Source organism: Chiloscyllium plagiosum, unplaced genomic scaffold, assembly GCF_037043375.1.
Source record: "Chiloscyllium plagiosum isolate Xiang-an unplaced genomic scaffold, Cpla_swu_hap1 HiC_scaffold_4, whole genome shotgun sequence".
Lineage (NCBI taxonomy): Eukaryota > Metazoa > Chordata > Chondrichthyes > Orectolobiformes > Hemiscylliidae > Chiloscyllium > Chiloscyllium plagiosum.
The window spans coordinates 127,147,271-127,168,041 of NW_028270142.1; the positions used below are offsets into that span (position 1 = coordinate 127,147,271).

The window sequence follows — 20,771 nt, forward strand, 5'->3', positions numbered from 1 at the left end:
CAGGAAGGGTAAGAAGCAAAGATGTTTAAGAAGAAAATTTCAGAGTTAGCTGAAAGCACAATGTTAATAGTGGAATGAAGGCATTCTGAGGTGTAAAAGACTAGAATTGGAGAAGGCGTGGCTCAAGGAAGGTTGTATTACTAGATTAGATTATAGGTGTGAGGAGAAGGGTCCATTGAAAGAATCAAAGCTGAGGGTGAGAATTTTAAGATTTAAATGTTTCGGTCAGAACCCAGACAGTTGATGGTGCAAATTAGGATGTGAACAATAAAGTTTTAATTGAGTTCAAGTTATTGGTGGGTGGCAGATTGCCAGCTAACCAGGGCAGCATTGGAATAGTCAAGCCTGGAGACATCATCAGTTTGGAAGGGGGAATTCAGCAGCCACTGGACTGGGTTTAGTGCGGAGATAAGTCACAGATAAGAGGTAGACATAGACAGCAAATATCTCTCCAGTCCAGTACTTAAATCCCAAAACGCCAGTAGTTTGGAAGTTTTCTAGGCCAGCCCTGCAATTCACAGATTACTTTGACAGAACCTGTGACCTCCACCACCTAGAATCAGCAGGGCAGCAGACACATGGGAATGCCATGTATCCCTTCCACATTGCTCTCCACCCTATCTTGGGCCTTTTATTGACATGTTTTCACAGTCACTGAGTTAATCCTTGGGCATCTTCCTGACAGCAGGACATATCTAGACTGATTTAGACTGCAGCAGTTCAAGAAAGTTACTCAACACCATCTTCAGGGTAATTAGGAATGGACAATAAATTTTGTGAAAGCATTTTTAGAAGAATATCAGGCAGACTCTTAATGAAAATTAACTAACTCTTTCCTATTAAAAATAAGTATTTGCTTTTCAACCTATCATCCAACCAGTGAGAAATTTTGAATATGGCCAAAATGAATAAACCTACAGTCAAGTTTTACTTGTTCCTGTTTCTGAAATAAGGGCCAACTCCAGCTACATTTGAATTTTTTTTTAATTAGAAGATCCAAAAGATCTGAATTTGTATTAAATTTGGAGTTGTTTTTTAATTGGGAAAGACCCAACTTTCAAGCAGAATAAAAACAAAAGTACCTCTGATTCTTTCAGTCATCTGTCTTTTTTTCTGTATTGTCTGAAATGTTTCATGTGCTGTTCACTCCTTTAGGAACTGCAAAAATATGGTGTGACCACTCTTGTGAGAGTATGTGACGCCACGTATGACAAGACTCCACTGGAGAATGAAGGTATTGATGTAATCGTAAGTATGAAGTTTCACGTTAATTTCCATTTGGTTAAAGCAATCGTATGAACTTTTCCAAATAAAGTGAAAAAATCCAAATATTGAACTGAGCAAAACAACAAAAACCTGCTGTTAATGAATTGTGAATGAAGTGAGCATTTGGAAGCTTGCAATCTCAGAAATTTGTCATATCAATGCACTATGCTTATATTCAGCACAATGATTCAAACCTATTAGCACTCAGCCAAACTTCGCAAGTAAGTGCCTCTTTGCAGATCAAGATTTTTTTAAAGTGTTGGATTTATTAATTTTCAATGCTATGAAATATTCACTGAACTAATATAAACCACTAAAACATGACCAAACTTGCTTTTGCCCTTTCACGTAGAAATGTGGGCACAAATGTGGGAGCAGGAGTAGGTCACTCAGCCCTTCAAGCCTACCCCACCATATAATATGATTGTGGCTGATTCTCTATCATAATGCCATGTTGCACTTTCTCCCCATACCCTATGATGGCTTTAGTATCTAAAAATGTATCTATCTCTTGAATATATTTAGTGACTTATCCCCCACGGTCTTCTGTGGCAGAGAATTCTGTAGATAAAATACCCTCTAAGTGGAGAAACCAGGGAAGATATCCTCCTTGCATCTAGTATATGCAGTCCAGTTAGAATTTTGTATGTTTCAATCAAGGATAAATGTAAAGTCACCACAATCTTCGAGGATGTTAGGGTTGCACTCATCAGAGAGAGAGAGAGAGAGAGAGAGAGAGAGAGGGAGAGGGAGAAATGACTGGTAACTATTTAACCTGAGGTTCACCAAGCCTTTAGCAAGAAGAGAGATTAAGAAGCAGAATCCTTCATAATAACCTCAAAAGGTGTGGGAATTGAACATTGCCTCACAAACCAGCCGTCTAACCAACTGAGCTAATCTGTTTAGCTTACTACTTCTGTTCACAAGTCTCCCAAACAGCCAGCTTTTGATGTCATTATGCTGTTATCTCACCACCAATGTTGTCCTGTTTGTGCTCATGTTTATGAATAGTAGTTAATATTATCAGACACTTTTTTCAGAAGAATAGGTAAGTTGTAATTTTTTTAAAGTTTGCAGTCACTTCGATCTCAGTGGAGATGATTAAGTTGTCACAGATCATTCTTACTGCGCCATAGAACAACCTGCTGTAGAAGCGCATTTTTGGAGTCTTAGTAAATACTGCACTGGATTTATCTAGGGAAATATTCCATCTTGTATCTTTTCATGCCAAGACCCGACTTTAGCACTCACAATTTGTAAATGGCATTAGTCTAGTATTTGGTGACAGTCATAGGGGGCTGCAGTGTAGTGTGTTACTGAGAATGAAATATTGTCCCCAATCTTCACATTATGGCCTGTGGGTCAGGAAGCTGAGGATCCAGTTTCCCATCTTTCTATTCACCTTATCTACTTAAACCAATTTTCATTCCATTGTCACTTTTTAATTTAAATAATCCTATTTTTATGTTTCAATTCTCAGTTGTTAATACATTATTAGTAGAAAGGATTTTTTTGTATCTGGGATTTAAGTTTTTAAATTGCTATGCCAAATGTCTGGAACTCGACCGGTTTAAAATTTGCATTCCTCAATCTGTCAAATTCAGAACTTTTTAACAAGTTAGAAATTATCAGTTAACATCTTTGGCTCACTCTATAAAAATAAAATTTATACTTCATGGGAAAAAAAAGCCATGTGCAATATTACTGTTAAAAAAAACTTGTTGCTGAAACTTTTCATCTTGTATTCATTCTAACAAATGCAAGTACACCAAGTTTCCTCCTGTAGTATAACAATTTATACTACAGGAGGAAAAGGAGCACTTGACTTGTTGGCATGTCAACTCTGGCTGATGTGTTGTCATTAGAGAAATCCAGCTTTCCTAGGCTTCCAGGTAATTCAGAAAAAGGTGCAAAACTTACACTCTCCTTTGCAGAGAATGCATTCATGCGTATAAATATCACTTCCAGCAAGCTTAAATGCGCCATGCTTGAATTTGATTTGATTACCTTAAATTAATTGTCATTGTGGCTATAACTACAATCCAGATTGTTCAGTGTCTGTTGCCTATTTTTAGAATCGCATCTAACAGTATACAATTAACTTGGGTTTTGCTGGTTGAGCCAGCCAAAGGAACAAGTTTGATTTGGTGAGACAATCGTTGGGACATAACATCCTGTTTAATTGGCAAAGCACTGGTACTGAAGTTCAGACGAGACCTTTTCAATTGTGTTTTTGGACTGACTGCAGCATCTGATGAGTGGAAAGTAGCATTCACATCACCACTGCTTAGTTGCAGTGTGAAACAGCTTCCTTAACTACTTGTGGAAATTTCTGAGATACTTTGCCTTTCAAGAGTATTTGGAAGTCGACCAGGCACTTTTCAAGTGAATGTGGTAACCTTTTGCCCATTTGCAACTTTACACGTTGTTCAGCTAACAATGTTCTGATCAAGACAGGCTAGATCTTGCAAGAATTAGTAACAGTTCTCTGCAAACAAAAAGAATGTGTTCAAGTCTTGCATGGAGTTGGTGTTACTCAGGAGCAAGGAGAACCTTTAGTTCCCTGTTGCTTTATAATGTCCACACCTTGAACAGTTTACTAACCAATAGTCAATCTTTTCTAAAGTAAATTGTTGTGATCATTTGCCTGTTGGCATACTTGCATTTGTCCTGATGTGTTCAAGGTGAAAAGTGAGCTAGCAGGAAACAATGGAGAGAAATGTTCTGAGGAAGGCTCACTTGACTGTTGACTCTAATTTCTGTCCACAGGTGCTGCCAGACCTGCTGAGCTTTTCCAGCTATCTATTTTGTTGCAGATAAATGGGTCACTCTTTGATTTGGCAAGATGTAAGCCGAGGCATGGCACACTGATCAATGCTGGGACGTCATATAATCTATATCAATCACTTGAGGACTGAATGTATAGTTGCAGGAAATTGTAAGCACTCCTATGAGGAATAATTTGTCAGGTCACACTAGTTAACTCATTTCAGATAAGTCCTAATGCGCAGATGACAACTCTGGGGACCCTCGCCCTTTCCTCAAGCCGTGACTTGAATTGTCTTGCCAGTTAACTTAGCCATCCAAGAGGACCCTACCTTGCATCAAGGTATGTCTCTAGGTGGCCTGTGACTGTGTCCTGGAGTACACTATCCAAATGTTTCATTTACATCAGACTGTGCAGTTGACCGCACTCTGAGGAGCCCCACCCCACACTCGACATGTCTTAGAGTGTCTCTTAGTTTACTTAACCACCCAAGAGGTTCCTCGCCTAGCCATTACATTAAAGTGGCTATGATCATACTGGAGTCGCAACACTTGTTATTTCAGCACCTACTGCTCTTTGACACCCAGCAGACCCTTTTTAAAGTTCAGACATGACACCGTAAGGCGACACTGAAGAAGCCAGTGTTACACGTTACGATGGTACTCATGCAATCTGATCACTTTACCCATTGGTCCACACTTCTCATACACTGCTCGAAGTGCCAAATTGGTAAGGCAGTATGACTAAATGAATCACTTGACATCTAGATGTGCTTCATTGTCAAAGGACTTTATTGTTTTGCATTAGTGGGAAGAAAATCTCGGGGAGTACAGAGCATCTTCACTGAACAAAAGAAAGCAGACACTTTTTGTACATTGCTTTTAGCCCACTTTTAGCTGTTACAAACCAATCATGTTATTACTTGATTACCTATTTATCTAATCAGGTTAATGTTGTGACTGCCTGTTCAGTCAATAGACAGTTCTAGGTCTTCCCATGATTCCATACTGGTTCCACAATAATCTGTCCTGGCTCATCCACACCAATATTACGGTCAAGAAAACACACCAATGCCTGTACTTCCTCAGAAGGCTAAATAAATTTGGCATGTCCACAAATGATTCTTAGCATTTTTATATTTACATCATAGAAAGCATCCTGTGTAGATACATCAAAGTTTGGTATGGCAACTGCTGTTCCCAAGACTGCAAGAAATTAGACTTGAGCAGAGCCCAGTTCATCTCACAAGCCAGCCTTCCATCCATTGACTCCGTCAATACTTCCCATTGCCTCGGGAAAGCAGTCACATAATCAAGGACCAGTTATACTCTGTCCCACCACGTTCTGTCAGGCAGAAGATGCAAAGTTTGAAAACACATGCCAACAGTTTCAAGAACAGCTTCTTCCTCAGACTTGTGAAGTGACTTCCGGTATATTAAAGTTGATCTTCCTCTATAGCTGTAACACTATATTCTGCAATCTGTTCTATTACTTTGACATACTTCTGCAAAGGTATGATTTGCTTGGATAGCATGTAAAGCAATTTTCACTATCTCAGTGCATCTGACAAAAATAAATCCAATTATGGGCGGCACGGTGGCACAGTGGTTAGCACTGCTGCCTCACAGCGCCAGTGACCCGGGTTCAATTCCTGCCTCAGGCAACTGTCTGTGTGGATCAACTAGGTAAAAACAATGACTGCAGATGCTGGAAACCAGAGTCTAGATTAAAGTGGTGCTGGAAAAGCACAGCAGTTCAGGCAGCATCCAAGGAACAGTAATTGGGAGCAACGGATACAATAAATGATATTGGTGAATGTGCAGGTAAAGCTTTAATGGATGTGGAAGGCTCCTTTAGGGCCTTGGATGGAGGTGAGGAAGGTGGTGTTGGGCGCAGGTTTTGCAATTCCTGCAGTGGCAGGGGAAGGTGCCAGGATGGGAGGGTGTGTTGTAGGGGGGCATGGACCTGACCAGGTAGTCATAGAGGGAACAGTCTTTGCGGAAGTCGGAAAGGAGTGGGGAGGGAAATATATCCCTGGTGGTGGGGTCCACTTGGAGGTGGCGGAAATGTCGGCGGATAACTTGGTTTATGCGAAGGTTGGTAGGGTGGAAGGTGAGCACTAGGGGCGTTCTGTCCTTGTTACGGTTGGAGGAGTGGGGTCTGAGGGCGGAGGTGCGGGATGTGGGCGAGATGCGTTGGAGGGCATCTTTAATCACGGGGGAAGGGAAATGCGGTCTCTAAAGAAGGAGGCCATCTGGTGTGTTCTGTGGTGGAACTGATCCTCCTGGGAGCAGATACGGCGGAGGCGGAGGAATTGGGAATATGGGATGGCATTTCTGCAGGAGGTAGGGTGGGAAGAGGTGTAATCTAGGTAGCTGTGGGAGTCAGTGGGTTTGTTTTCTAAAAAAAAATGTCGTGTCAAGTCAGTTGTCACTAATGGAGATGGAGAGGTTCAGGAAGGGGATGGAGGTGTCAGAGATGCTCCAGGTAAATTTAAGGTCAGGGTGGAATGTGTTGGTGAAGTTGATGAATTGCTCAACCTCCTCGCGGGAGCACGAGGTGGCGCCAATGCAGTCATCAGTGTAGTGGAGGAAGAGGTGGGGAGTGGTGCTGGTGTAATTACGTAAGATGGACTGTTCTACATAGCCAGCAAAGTGACAGGCATAGCTGGGGCCCATGGCTACCCCTTGGTCGAGAGGAAGTGGGAGGATTTGAAGGAGAAATTAAGGGTGAGGACCGGTTCAGCTAGACGAATGAGTGTGTCAGTGGAAGGGTACTGTTGGGGACGTCGGGAGAGGAAGAAACTGAGGGTTTGGAGACCCTGGTCATGGCGGATGGAGGTGTAGAGGGATTGGATATCCATGGGAAGATGAGGCGTTGGAGGCTGGGGAAACGGAAGTCTTGGAGGAGATGGAGGGCGTGGGTGGTGTCTCGAACGTATCAAGGTAGGTAGAAATGAATTCAGTGTCTCCTGCCCCAATGGGTCGGCCAGGGTGGTCAGGCTTGTGAATCTTGGGAAGGAGGTAGAACTGGGCAGTGCGGGGTTCCCGGACTATGAGTTTGGAAGCTGTGGGTGGGAGATCTCCTGAGATGATGAGGTTCTGTGTTCTGGGAGATGATGGTTTGTGATGGGAGGGTGTGGTCATGGTCGAGGGGGCAGTAGGAAGAGGTGTCCTTGAGTTGGCGTCTGGCATCAGCATTGTAGAGGTCAGTGCGCCAGACTACCACTGCGCCCCCTTTATCTGCTGGCTTGTTGGTGAGGTCGGGATTGGAGCAGAGGGATTGGAGGGCTGTGTGTTGTGAGGGTGAGAGGTTGGAGTGGGGGAGAGGGGTAGAAAGGTTGAGGCGGTTGACCCAGGTTCAATTCCCGCCTCAGGCGACTGACTGTGTGGAGTTTGCACATTCTCCCCGTTTCTGCGTGGGTTTCCTCCGGGTGCTCCGGTTTCCTCCCACAGTCACAAAGATGTGCGGGTCAGGTGAATTGGCCATGCTAAATTGCCCATAGTGTTAGGTTAAAGGGGTAAATGTAGGGGTATGGGTGGGTTGCGCTTCGGCGGGTCGGTGTGGACTTGTTGGGCCGAAGGGCCTGTTTCCACACTGTAAGTAATCTAATCTAATCTAATCTAATCTAATCTAATGTCCCGGCGGCAGTTGGAAATGAAGAGGTCGAGGGCGGGTAATAGGCCAGCGCGGGATGTCCAGGTGGATGGAGTGTGTTGGAGGTGGGCGAAGGGATCCTCGGAAGGTTGGCGGGAGTCCTGATTGTGAAAGTAAGCTCTGAGGCGACGGAAGAAGTGTTCGACGTCACGGCATGTATTAAATTCATTAATGTGTGGGTGGAGGGGGATGAAGGTGAGTCCTTTGCTGAGGACTGATCGTTCATACTCCGTGAGGGGGAGGTCAGGGGAAATGGTGAAAACTCGACAGGGCTGGGATCTGGTGTGGGTGTGGAGCTGGGAGTGGTGGCGGAGTCAATAACTGGAGTGGGTGTGGTGGTGGGGGGAATGGGGGTGGTGTCATGAGCAGAGGTGGTGTTCCCCTCAGGGTTCTGGGGGGGGGGGCAGGGATGCACTCTATGCTATTATCTCTCCAACCCCACCCTCCTCTCACTTATCTCTCCATCCTTCAGGCTGTCTGCCTGTATTCCTGATGAAGGGCTTTTTCCCCGAAACGTCGATTTTACTGCTCCTCTGATGCTGTCTGAACTGCTGTGCTTTTCTAGCACCACTCTAATCTTGATTCTGTGTGGAGTTTGCACATTCTCCCCGTGTCTGCGTGGGTTTCCTCCCACACTCCAAAAGTGTGCAGGTTAGGTGAATTGGCCATGCTAAATTGCCTATAGTGTTAGGTGAAGGGGTAAATGTTGCTCTTCGGAGGGTCAGTGTGGACTTGTTGGGCCAAAGGGACTGTTTCCACGCTGTAAATAATCTAATCTAATCTAAATCACTTTTTTTTTCTTTGGGTCTTCCAACCTGTCAACCACATTACAGGCTTTAGCTCTTATGCTAATTATTCAGTTCTTCCCCGCTAATAGCTATAGCTTCTCTGCTTCAGACTGAATATCCTTGAGAATGCCGTTTAAATCCCTTACTGCCTGTATAATTAAAACACTTTTTTTTTTGTTGATTATCACCTGTGGCGACAAGTACCTGGGCGTCTTAACTGATGTCGGTTCGATGAGCTATACCAGATTTTGGACCAGCCTGAAAAGGGGTTTCTATCAACATTTCTCAAAGATGTTTCTTATCAAACTGTCTCTGTCTCTGTGATGCGGCTACATTTGCTTCTGTGTAACAGATCCCAAAAATGTAATGGGAGTGCTCCATTTTTTTTTTTTGGGACCAAAAGCTCAACTAACAGCACGCAGACTGATTCACAGGAATCTTTGTTACCTTTATCTAGTTACCCTGAATATACTTTCTCTATGAAGGCATCTAATTACTTTAGCCTTTATAGCCTGACTTTAACCAGCAAGCTGTAAGCTGCTGTTTCAGCTACAAATCTTCTTCAGCCATTTTATGTTAGCTGAAAACCACGTTCAGTTATGGGCAGCTCTTTACAGTTACTTTTCAATGCAGGTTAAATAACTATTCAAAACTACGATTCCTTATTTCTAATGAAATATTTGTACTATAAAATGTAATATTTGAACTGGTTAAAATTTCCATTGAACCAGGATGTAAAATCTCTAATGTCCAATGAGCTTAGCTTGTACTCTTTTGATACATTAGTCAGCTGCTATTTGTTAAACTGCAAGTTATCACATACAGGAAATTCAGTTATGGTGTTGTCAGACTTGCAAGTTTTCTGCCCTGTGCAATTTCAACAAACTGTGGTTTGAAGACAAATTTCCTTTCAGCAGTTGAACTTGTATTTTTGCTTATTTTCACAAATCCGTCTGTGTGCTGTTAACTGAGCCTTTGGTCCCAAACAAAAATGGAGCACTCCCATTACATTTTTGGGCTATTAATTGTTCAAATGCTATGTCAAAACCTAATCATGTAAGCAAGGCATCACTTCATGGGAACGGAAGTGTGACTGGTATATACATATAATATAGCTCTACCTGAGCTAAAACAACAATATTTTTGCACTAATATACTTTGTCCAAATGAAACAAGCCTGCTGAAATCACATTAATCTTTTTGAATAAGAGAGAGCTGAATGTGCTGTTAGCACATGAGGTTTGACTATAATTGATGCATCAGATTTACTTTAAAATTGCACAACATAAGATCAGTAGAGAAAATGTGAAAGATAACTGAAAGCTGCTTAATTCACGAAGGAAGAGGGTGTGCATTCAATTTAGAGCACAGGCTATTTGGTCCATGTGGCTTAAAGGGGTGAAAGCGGGGTGTTCCCTATTGTGCGATATATAAGCGAGGGTGAGTCCTCTACACTTAGCTACCTCCCCCAGAAGCCATTTAATTGTGGTGAGGTCATTAATGTTTATAGTCGCCCTCAGCGACTATAAACAGTGCATACAGAATAACTCGAGACTGTGAATAAGAGTCGACAGCAATTGCTCTTCAACACGAATGATCAATTACAGATGAGCAAAATACTGTTTGATGCTTAAAAATCTGAAATAAACACAATGTTAGAAACACATCTGACCGTATCGAAAACAGGTCATTTCAGGTCTCTTAGATTATTGAGATAGTTGTTTCAAGTTTACAATGACATGATGAACACAAAAATAATGTAACCAGCTTTGCTCATTTCCCTACCTGCCTTCCATTTACCCATGTTTATCTGAGTTCATGTACAAATGGGTTCCTTAGTGACTGCAGCATGAATAGTCGACCTTCTACAAAGGAGACTGCAGATGACTTACTAAGACATCCTTGAAGTTCTGGATCGAGATACAGCTTCAGACTGCACATCTCGGTCTGGGTTGCTGAAAACTGGGCTGGCTGTTAGATAATAGAATGGGCATTGACAGGGTGGTAAGTGTTGGAGAAGAATGGTGGCTTCTTGAAAGAATGCAGCTGGTTCTTGCTACAGGAAGTCAGGACTTTATTTTCTAGCATGTGACTTAGCGATCCTCCTGATTTGTTGGAGAACAAAGCCAGTAGCTTCCAGCCTCCATACAATGTGTCGGTGAGGCCTCAAGCATCCAGCTTTCCTTCCTGGTGGCCTTTGCTGAAAACCCCAGAGGTTTTGCTCTTCTCCTGATTCTTACCCAACCAATGTATATGAGCCTTAACCTGCCCATTATCTCTAAAAAATGCCACCCACTCCCCAGCAAACTCCCAACCCAGCTCATGGCATTTGCGCTGACCATACCAGCCATAAATTGGGTCAGTCGCACCTTTTGCCACTAAGTTAAAAGGTTTTTTGAAAGTTTCACTTCAGAATCCATGATCAAAATATGTGCAGATACTCTAGAACTTAGGGGATTTTGGAAAATCCACTTGTGCTTCTTTCAACCAGATTTCCTGAATTGCTATAAACTACTGAGTTTTGCAGCTCACCAACCTCATTTACTGTTGTTTGTGAACCTAAATTATAGCTTAATTGTATCTTTTTTTGACAAATCCTACATAGTACTGAAAGTAATAGCAAGTTAATGCAGATGCTGGAGAAAATCAATAGGTCAGGCAGCATTTGTGGAGAGAGAAAAACAAAGTTAACTTTGTAAGTCCAATGTTGCTTTTCTTTGGAGTTGAAGGAGGCTGTTATAATGTAGAATGGGTGTGGGATGGATGGGTAATATGAAGAGAGATGGGCAAGATAGGAAAAGTGCCCAAAAGGAAAAGAGCGCACTAATAGGGATAGATCTGAAGTAGGAGTTAATGGAATTTGGTAATAACAGAAAGCAATTTTGCTAAGAGGAAACCTATGCAAGCAAGCCGCTGGTGGTGGCGAAAAGTTAGTGGGTGTCAAAATACACAAAAAAAAGTTATGGAACGAATTAAAAACGTTGCTTGTTCTTTCAAGTTCAAATATTGGGATACCAGTCTAGATTATTTTCAAATGTCTTATTATGAAAGACGTGATGCATTAGATATTTAATAATGGTTTCATATTAATGTGTGCTGTTCTTAGAAGTAGCTTATGTTTTATATCCAACCATGTTGATAACAAAGTCCTCTTTATTGCAACATAAATCATCTGTTTTACTTGTATTCTTAACTTTTTAAGGATTGGCCGTATGATGATGGTGATCCACCTCCAAACAAAATTGTGGATGACTGGCTTAATTTGCTTAAAACTAAGTTCACCGAACAGCCTGGTAGCTGTATAGCAGTCCATTGTGTTGCTGGCCTTGGGCGGTAAGTATGTGAACATTGGGAAATGTCGAACATTAGTTATGTCTTTATCGAGGGGAAGTTGCTTTTCCATGTAACAATAAAGAGGCTGTTTCTTTATCAACAAAACAACATTTAGAAAATCTTGTATAATGTCTTTAAACTGACTAAGCATAACAACAATGGCTTAGAGGAGTAACTCAGACAAGGTAAAGGAAAAGGGGGATTGTGAATCTATATGGTCAAAGAAGCAAGACTTGGCAAATAGCAAGTGGAAGAATTTAAAGAGGCAATTCTAAAATGTGATTTTCAATCTATTCTGCCAAAATAGATAGAGCAATACGACTACAGTGCTATACAAGAAAAACAAAGGATTTGTCAACAGCACCTTCCAAAACTCTGCCGTCTCAAAGATCAAAGGCAGCAGGCACATAGGAAAATCACCTCTCGAATTCACCTCAAGCCGTTTATTGTCCTGACTGGGATATATATTAGTGGTTCTTCATGGTCATTGCCAAAATCCTGGAAATATCTACCCAACAACACTGGGTGTACTTGCATCATACACATATTCCAGAATTTGAAAACCATTGCTGATCACCACCTTTTAAAGGCCAATTAGAGATGGGAAATAAAGAAATAATAAAAATTCATTAACATATGAGGCTAATATTTCCATTAAATGAAGGCATTTAAGTGGAAACAAAAATAGAGTAGGTTAAGGCATATGTAAGTAGAGGTGCAGTGGCAGATTCTTGAAATTTCAAAATGTGCAAAATAGGTACATTCCAGTGGGAAAGGAAAATTTTAAAGGAGCCACATCTGTAGTTCACTAAAAATGTTAAAGATAGTATCAAAATTAAAGAAAAGCATATAATTTCAAAGATGGCAGGTCTGAAGATTGGATAGAATATGAAAACATCAAAAACAAAAGGATTGAAGGTTTAGATTAGATTAGATTACTTACAGCGTGGAAACAGGCCCTTCGGCCCGACAAGTCCACACCGACCCGCCGAAGCGCAACCCACCCATTACCATACATTTACCCTTTTACCTAACACTACGGGCAATTTAGCATGGCCAATTCACCTGACCAGCACATCTTTGGAGTGTGGGAGGAAACCGGAGCACCCGGAGGAAACCCACGCAGATACGGGGAGAATGTGCAAACTCCACACAGTCAGTCGCCTGAGTCGGGAATTGAACCCGGGTCTCTGGTTTGAAGATTGCTAAACGATTAATAAGGAGAGAAAATATTAGAAAATGAGTGAAAGCTAGCTGAAAATATAAAAGCAGATCGTTAACTTTTCCCCCTAAATTAACAATGAATGATCCTACTACAAGTGAGTCTAGAAAATTTAGTAATGAAACATAATGAGGCAAATGAATTAGCATATTTTGCATCAGTCTGCACTTGCAAAAATGAGCAACGTCCTAGAAATAGCTGTAATTTTAAGAAAACATTCATGGGATGTGCTTATTGTCCATACTGACTTGCCCAGAGAATAATTTACAGTCAACTACATTGTTGACAGTCTGGAGTTGCATGTAGACCATTTCAGGTAAGGATGACACTTCCCTCCCGAAAGGGCATTCATGTACCAGATGGGTTTTTAGAACAATGGTTAGACAAGCTCTTTTAATTCCAGATTTTTTTTTTATTCATTTATTTTTTATTTGTTTGAAATCGGGAAATAAGAGGGGTAGGGTGGAGCTCAAAATTACGGGTGAAGTGGTACTGAGCAAACTGTTGGGGCAACGGGTTGGCAAGACCATGTCTTCTAATATACTTCATTCCAGCTTTTTAAAACAGTAGTTGTGAGATAACTGATATATTGGTTTCAATTCTTCAAACCTCCCTTGAGGTTCCATTAGAGTGTAAAATAGAGGGAGACAGAAAGAAGGAAACTATACACTAGTTGGCTTTACACCTGTCATAAGGGAGATGTTAGAAGCTATTAATAAACTATAGCAAGGCACTTGGAAAAATTCATGGTTATTGAGCAAAGCCAACTTGGTTTAATAAATGTCTTATGAATTTGTTGAAATTCTTTGAGGAAATAACAACTCTGATTAAAAGGAGAAAAAATAATGTCCTATATTGTGATTTCCAAAAGACAATTGTTACGTTCCTGCATCAAGGGTTTTTGAAAAAAAAAGTTTATGGTGTAGGAATAGAAGATTGGTTAGCTCCAAGGAAAGTGGTATGAATGAGTTATTTTCTGATTGGGAAGGTGTAAAGAGTGTTGTCACAGGAATCCATGCCAGGCATCTAATTTTACAATTTATATAAATGCCTTGGATAAAGATACCAGAGATCTGGTTGCTGAATTTGTTGACTACTGGAAGATAGTTAGGAAAGTAAGTTCAGAATTTGACAGAACGAGGCTACAAATGGATGTAGATAAATTAGGTAGACAAAGAACTACCAAATGGAGTACAATCTGGGGAAATGTGAAAATTGTCCACTTTGGCAGGAAGTTTTTTTAAAAATGCAGATTATCTTCATGGTGAGAGACTACAGATCTCTGAGATGTAAAGGGATCTGGGTGTACTAGTGTAAGCATCATCTAAGGTTAATGTGCAGAAATGGCAAGTAACTAGGAAGATTAACAGTATATTATTTATTGCGAGAGAAATTGAAGTCAAAAGCAAGGAGGTTATCCTTCAATTATAGAGTCATAGAGATATACAGCTACAGAAGACTTTGGTGAGATGACATCTGCATTTCATGTATAGTATTAATCTCTATATATAGAAGAAAGTAGAAAATGCATTGGAAACAGTTCTGAGAGAGTTCACTAAAATTTAAAGCTGGAGTGGGTGGGTTGCCTTAAAAACGGTTAGACAGTCTAGGCTTGTGTCCACTGGAAACTAGAAGAATAAGAGATGACTTGATTGAAACATAGCAAGTCCTGAGGGATCTTGAGAAGATGGCTTTTGAAAAGACCATTTGTACTGTGGAAAAATCTAAAACTGGGAATAGGTTTAACAATAAATGGAGAGATTACCCAACTAAGAAACAAATGAGGGAATATTTTTCATTATGGTTAGTCCTGAGTCATAGTTATACAATACAGAAATAGACTCTTTGGTCCAACTGGTCTTTGCCAAACATAATTCCAAACTAAAGTAGTCCCACCTGCCTCTTCCTGGCCCATATCCCTCCAAACCTGTCCTATTCATGTATCCATCCAAATGTCTTTTAAACATTTGTAATTGTACCTGCATCCACCACTTCCTCAGGAAGTTCATTCTACATGCGAACCAGCTCTGTTTTAAAAACTTGCCTCCTATCTTTTTTAAATCTCTCTCCTCTCACCTTAAAAATGTGCTCCCTATTCTTGAAATTCCCCATCTTACGGAAAAGACAACTACGATCAACTCTACCTTTTACCACTCATTAAACTTCTATCAGGTCACCTCTAAACCACCTACACTCCAGTGGAAAAAGTCCTAATCTATCCAGCCTGCCTTTGTAACTCAAACCTTCCATACACAGCAACATTCTGGTAAATCTCTTCTGAACCCTCTCCAGCTTGTTAATATCCATCCTATAACTGGGCAACCAGAACTGGATACAGTATTTCAGAAGAGGCCTCACCAATGTCCCGTACAATCTCAACAAAACGTACCGACTCCTATACTCCAAGGACTGAGCAATAAAGGCAAGTGTGCCAAATGTCTTTTAACCACTTTGGAATTCCTGCTGCAAAGATAACGTCTTGCAGAACCTTTGAATATTTTCATAGCGATGGAAGATAATTTTTCACCACTTTGCTCCTCAAGAATCTATCAGGAGGAGATGAGAATGTATTGTAATTAGATCAACCATAATCTTATTGAATGGAGAGCAGGCTGAAGGGGCTGAGTGCCCTGCACCACCTAATTTGCATTTCAGTGATTGGGTGGGGATTAGGGGTTGAAATCAGCAATATAGAATAATCATAAGGTGAATAAGACGCTGAAAGTAGTTTATTTTCCCCGGGTTTTACTGGATCAGTAGGATATACGGATGTGGTTTTTTTTTAAAAGAAGTAAATGTAGGTACAGTCTATGGAGTTGAAGTGGAGCTGTGGCATTATAATTGTATTTTGCAAGAGTCTGGCACAGGATGAGGTAGATTTTGACTCTCTTAACTGGATGTAAGTTTGATCTCACACAAGGTCTCCCACTATCCCAATGAGCTAGCTGGCTTCCCCTCCAGGTTTTGAAATGGTATGATTCTACAACATCCCATGTGTGGTTTCACCAATGATATATACGTGATTAACGTAATTTATTTGTTTAGAAATACAATAAAGTGCTGGAATGTGTTTTGTTTTCCCAACAGTTGTATCTCGAGTGGTCAGTAATAGTATTCTGGTGTTTTCCTTCCTCGTCTTAAAGCAGATCTTTTTGTTATGTATACATTTACGGTCTGCTGATGTACTGTGCATGATCTTTATCTGTATTCATATTCATTTGTATGCAAAACACTCGAGTGCTAGAAATCTGAAACAAACTGAAAATGCTGGAGAAACTCAGTAGGTTTGACAGTATCTGTGGAGAGAGAAACCGAGTTAACTGAAGTTCTGAAGAGGAGGAATCATACTGGCCAGACCTGATAAATTTCTCCAACACTGTTTAAAATTAATCTGCCTCATCAATATGTCAGATTATTTTTATGCAGTCAATAAAAATAGGCAGTGCGACTCATTTGATATCATTTTCATCTTTGAGTAAAAAAGATTGTGGCTTCAAATCCTGTTTGATTTGATAATAAAAAATGTCAGCTGATACTGCATTGCACTGCTAAGAGAGTATTATACTGTCAGGATATCGGAGAATCACAGAAGTGTTATGGTGTAGCAAGAGGTCATTCAGCCCACTGTGCCTGTGCAAGCTCATTAAATGAGCATCATAACCCTAGTGCACATTTGTTTTTATCCAAGTAATCATCCAGTGCCCTCAACTGAACCTGCCTTCACCACACACAGCCTTCTGTAACCTAACTATTTCCTGACTGAAAAAGCTTTTCTTTGTTTAGCCTCACTTCATTCGCAGGTCCTTTTTTTTTTAAAGCTGAGATTTTAACTGATTTAAAACCAAGAGTCATTATTGCTGCTGCTTTCTTGGGTTGATGTAATCCATTTCAGAATTTTATTTTAATAATTGGAAAATGCTTTTAGGATATCAGAGGATTGTGAACGGCACTATGTAAATACAAGCCTTTTGTTACTTTTCTTTTCCTATGCTTACAGTAACTTGTTTTAAACACACAGGGCTCCTGTATTGGTAGCAGTTGCTCTTATTGAAAGTGGAATGAAGTATGAAGATGCGATTCAGTTCATCAGACAGTAAGAGCCATTTGTTCCTGGAAAAAATATTAACTATTTTATACAAACAGGCAAACATAAGAACAGGAGTAGGCCATTTGACGCTTGGTGCCTACTCCACCATTCAATATGTTCATGACTGATTATCCAACTCAGTAGTCTGTTCCCTTTTTCTCCCTACACCCTATGATTGTTTGAGCCCTAAGATCTATATCCAATTCCTTGTTGAATACATTGTGTTTTGGCATCAGCTGCTTTCTGTGGTAGAAATTTCCACAGGTTGATTTTGGGTTTAAAAAAAATTCTCCTCATCTTCGTCCTAAATGGCCTATCTTGTATTCTTAAATTGTAACTCCTGATTCCAGGGTCATTGGGAACATTGTTCCTGCATTTATCTCGTCTAGTCCTGCTAGAATTTTATAGGCTTCTATGAGATTCTTTCTTCTTAACTACGAAACTGGAGTTTCATCCTAAATGATCTAGTCTGCTTTCTATGCCTGGCCTGCCAGGAATCACTCTGGTAAATCTTCATTGCACTTCCTTCATTGCCAGAACATCCATCCTCAGGTAAGGAGACCGAAACTCCGCACAATGAGCAAGTGTGGTCTCTCCAAGGCACTGTACAACTGCAGCAAGACATACTTGCATCTATAATTATCTTGCTATGAAGGCCAACATGCCAGTTGCCACCTTCACTGTCTGCTACACCTGCATGCTTACTTTCAGCAACTTGTATACAAGGACACCCCCTTTCCCAATCTGTTACCATTCATAAAATCTGCCTTTCTGTTTTTGCTACAAAGTAGTGAACCTCACACTTATTCATATTGTAAAGCAGCTGCCATGCATTTGCCCACTCACTCAATTTGTCCAAATCACAATGAAGCATCTCCTGCATCCTGCTTACAGCTCAACGTCTCACCCAACTTTGTGTCATCTGCGAACTTGTGATGTTGGGTATTTAGTTCCGTCGTTAATAAATCATCAGTAAATCATTAATATATATTGTGAATTGCTGGGGTTCAAGTGCTGACTGCTGCAGAATCCCGCTAGTCAATGGCTGCTACTCGAAAGGCCTGTTTATTTCTTTCTTTTTGTTTCCTGTCTCCAACTACTACTCTATCCATGTCAGTGCACTATACCAAGAGCTTTAATCTTTCTTACTAATTTCTTACATAGAACTTTATCGAAAACCTTTTGAAATACCAAAAAACCTGCATCCACTGCTGCCCCATGTCAACTCAATTAGTTGCATCCTTGACAAATTCCAGCTTTGTGAAGGATGATTTCCCTTTCATAGATTGATGGAGCGGTGATGACCTAGTGGTATTATTGCTGGACTGTTAACCCAGAGACCCAAGTAATGTTTTGAGAACCTGGGTTCAAATCCCGCGACAGCAGATGGTGGAATTTGAATTCAATAAAAAAAATCTGGAATTAGGGGTCTGATAGTGATCGTGAATCCATTGTCGACTGTCAAAAATATCCACCTGGTTCCCTAATGCCCTTTGATGGGAGGAAACTGCCACCTTACATGTGATTCCAGACCCACAGCAATGTGGTTGAGTCCTAATTGCCCTCTGCGTTATTGGGATGAGCAATAAATGCTGGCCTAGCCAGCAACTTCTCAGTCTAATGAATGAATTTTTAAAATTCCGTGCTGACTCTTATCTGATTCTGTCACTGTTTTCTAAGGGTTTTGCTATTAAATCTTGTATTATTGACTCTAGCATTTACTGTGCTACAGATGTTGGGCAACTGGTCTATATTAATGTATGAATTATTCTAGTATTCAATGCCAACAAACCTTCAGAAGAAAAAGTTTATCTTTGCTGTTTTTGACAAATAAACCTTGACACTACAAAATGCGCAGAGAGCGTCAGAGTTTCTGATATTAACTTCAGCATGCATGGACACACACTGACATTTTCATCAGCGTAAAGTTGCAGGTGGGCCTCCCATATTGGGATTTCCGCCCCCTCCAACTGAACAGGCAGGAAAGTCTTTTGAATACCCAGCTGTTGCTAAAACTGCTCCACCCACCCATTCTCCCTTCCCCCACCCCCAGTGTGCAACATGATCCTCTTCTGATGCAATAAAACACACAAGCTGTGTCCTCTTTCCATTGCAGATCTGCCAGAATTGTTGTTTTGTTTAGCCTTAAACAACGTACACAGCCTTGAATTACCTTTCCCTCGGTCATAGATTCATAGGGTTATAAAGCATGGAAACCGAGCCTTCTGTAATAGTAAGACACTTATGTCCAATTGAACAATTGTATTAGTGTTTCATTACTCAGCCCGCACTGTAGCATTTTAAAATTCAGCTGTAGCATTTTAAATTTAAAAATCACACAACACCAGGTTATAGTCCAACAGGTTTAATTGGAAGCACGCAAGCTTTCGGATTGTCGCTCCTTCATCAGGTGGTAGAGTCATAGAGATATACAGCATGGAAACAGACCCTTCGGTCCAACCCGTCCACGCTGACCAGGTATCCCAACCCAATCTAGTCCCACCTGCCAGCACCCGGCCCATATCCCTCCAAACCCTTCCTATTCATATACCCATCCAAATGCCTCTTAAATGTTGCAATTGTACCAGCCTCCACCACATCCTCTGGCAGCTCATTCCATTCACGTACCGTCCTCTGCATGAAAAAGTTGACCCTTAGGTCTCTTTTATATCTTTCTCCTCTCGCCCTAAACCTATGCCCTCTAGTTCTGTACTCCCCGACCCCAGGGAAAAGACTTTGTCTATTTATCCTATCTATGCCCCTCATAATTTTGTCAACCTCTATAAGGTCACCCCTCAGCTTCCGACGCTCCAGGGAAAACAGCCCCAGCCTGTTCAGCCTCTCCCTGTAGCTCAGATCCTCCTGTAGCTGGTAACATCCTTGTAAATCTTTTCTGAACCCTTTTAAGTTTCACAACATCCTTTCCAATAGGAAGGAGACCAGAATTGCACGCAATATTCCAACAGTGGCCTAACCAATGTCCTGTACAGCCGCAACATGACCTCCCAACTCCTGTACTCAATACTCTGACCAATAAAAGAAAGCATACCAAACGCCTTCACTATCCTATCTACCTGCGATTCCACTTTCAAGGAGCTATGAACCTGCACTCTAAGATCTCTTTATTCACCAATACTCCCTGGTAGTAGTGGAGGGCTCAATCCTAACACCGAATTTACAGCAAAAATTTACAGTGTGATGTAACTGAAATTATACATTGAAAAATTGATTCTGTTAAGCCTTTCATCTGTTAGAATACCATGACAGTTTCACTTCTTTCATGTGTAAATTGCAAAACCTCTTTTTAAAAAAAGTTGCATTCTCAAGTTAGCTGTTAACAATGGTGATAGCTAGACAATATGTTGAAGGTGTTAGCCCCCTGTGTTCTCTGTCTATGCCATGATGTTTTGATTCTAATCTAAAAAGTGAGATAATGGAGTTTTACATGAATTCATGCAGTTTTTGAGCAAAGTACAATGTAACCCTGCAAATACAAATTCACCCCACAAAATATGTGTGTGCATGTGGGTCTTTGTCTGTCTGTCTGGGTTGGAGGTTGGGAGTGTGAGTAAGTGTATGTGTGTGTAGTGAGTGCAGAGTGTCTTAAGTCTGTGAGAGGGTGCATGTGGGAGTGTGTGTCTGTAAGGGTAT

General features: G+C 41.0%; 1 protein-coding gene across 12 annotated transcripts in view; it reads left to right on the forward strand.

The window, feature by feature from the left end:
• The window catches only part of LOC122548896 (protein tyrosine phosphatase type IVA 3-like), a 154,966-nt gene that overhangs the window by 130,475 nt on the left and 3,720 nt on the right, over positions 1–20,771 (forward strand). For all 12 annotated transcript variants that reach the window (XM_043687826.2, XM_043687827.2, XM_043687836.2 and 9 more), the window contains 3 exons: positions 1,156–1,248; positions 11,681–11,811; positions 17,052–17,126. In XM_043687826.2, coding sequence (XP_043543761.1) covers positions 1,156–1,248; positions 11,681–11,811; positions 17,052–17,126 — 299 coding nt within the window. The remainder of the gene's footprint in view (positions 1–1,155; positions 1,249–11,680; positions 11,812–17,051; positions 17,127–20,771) is intronic.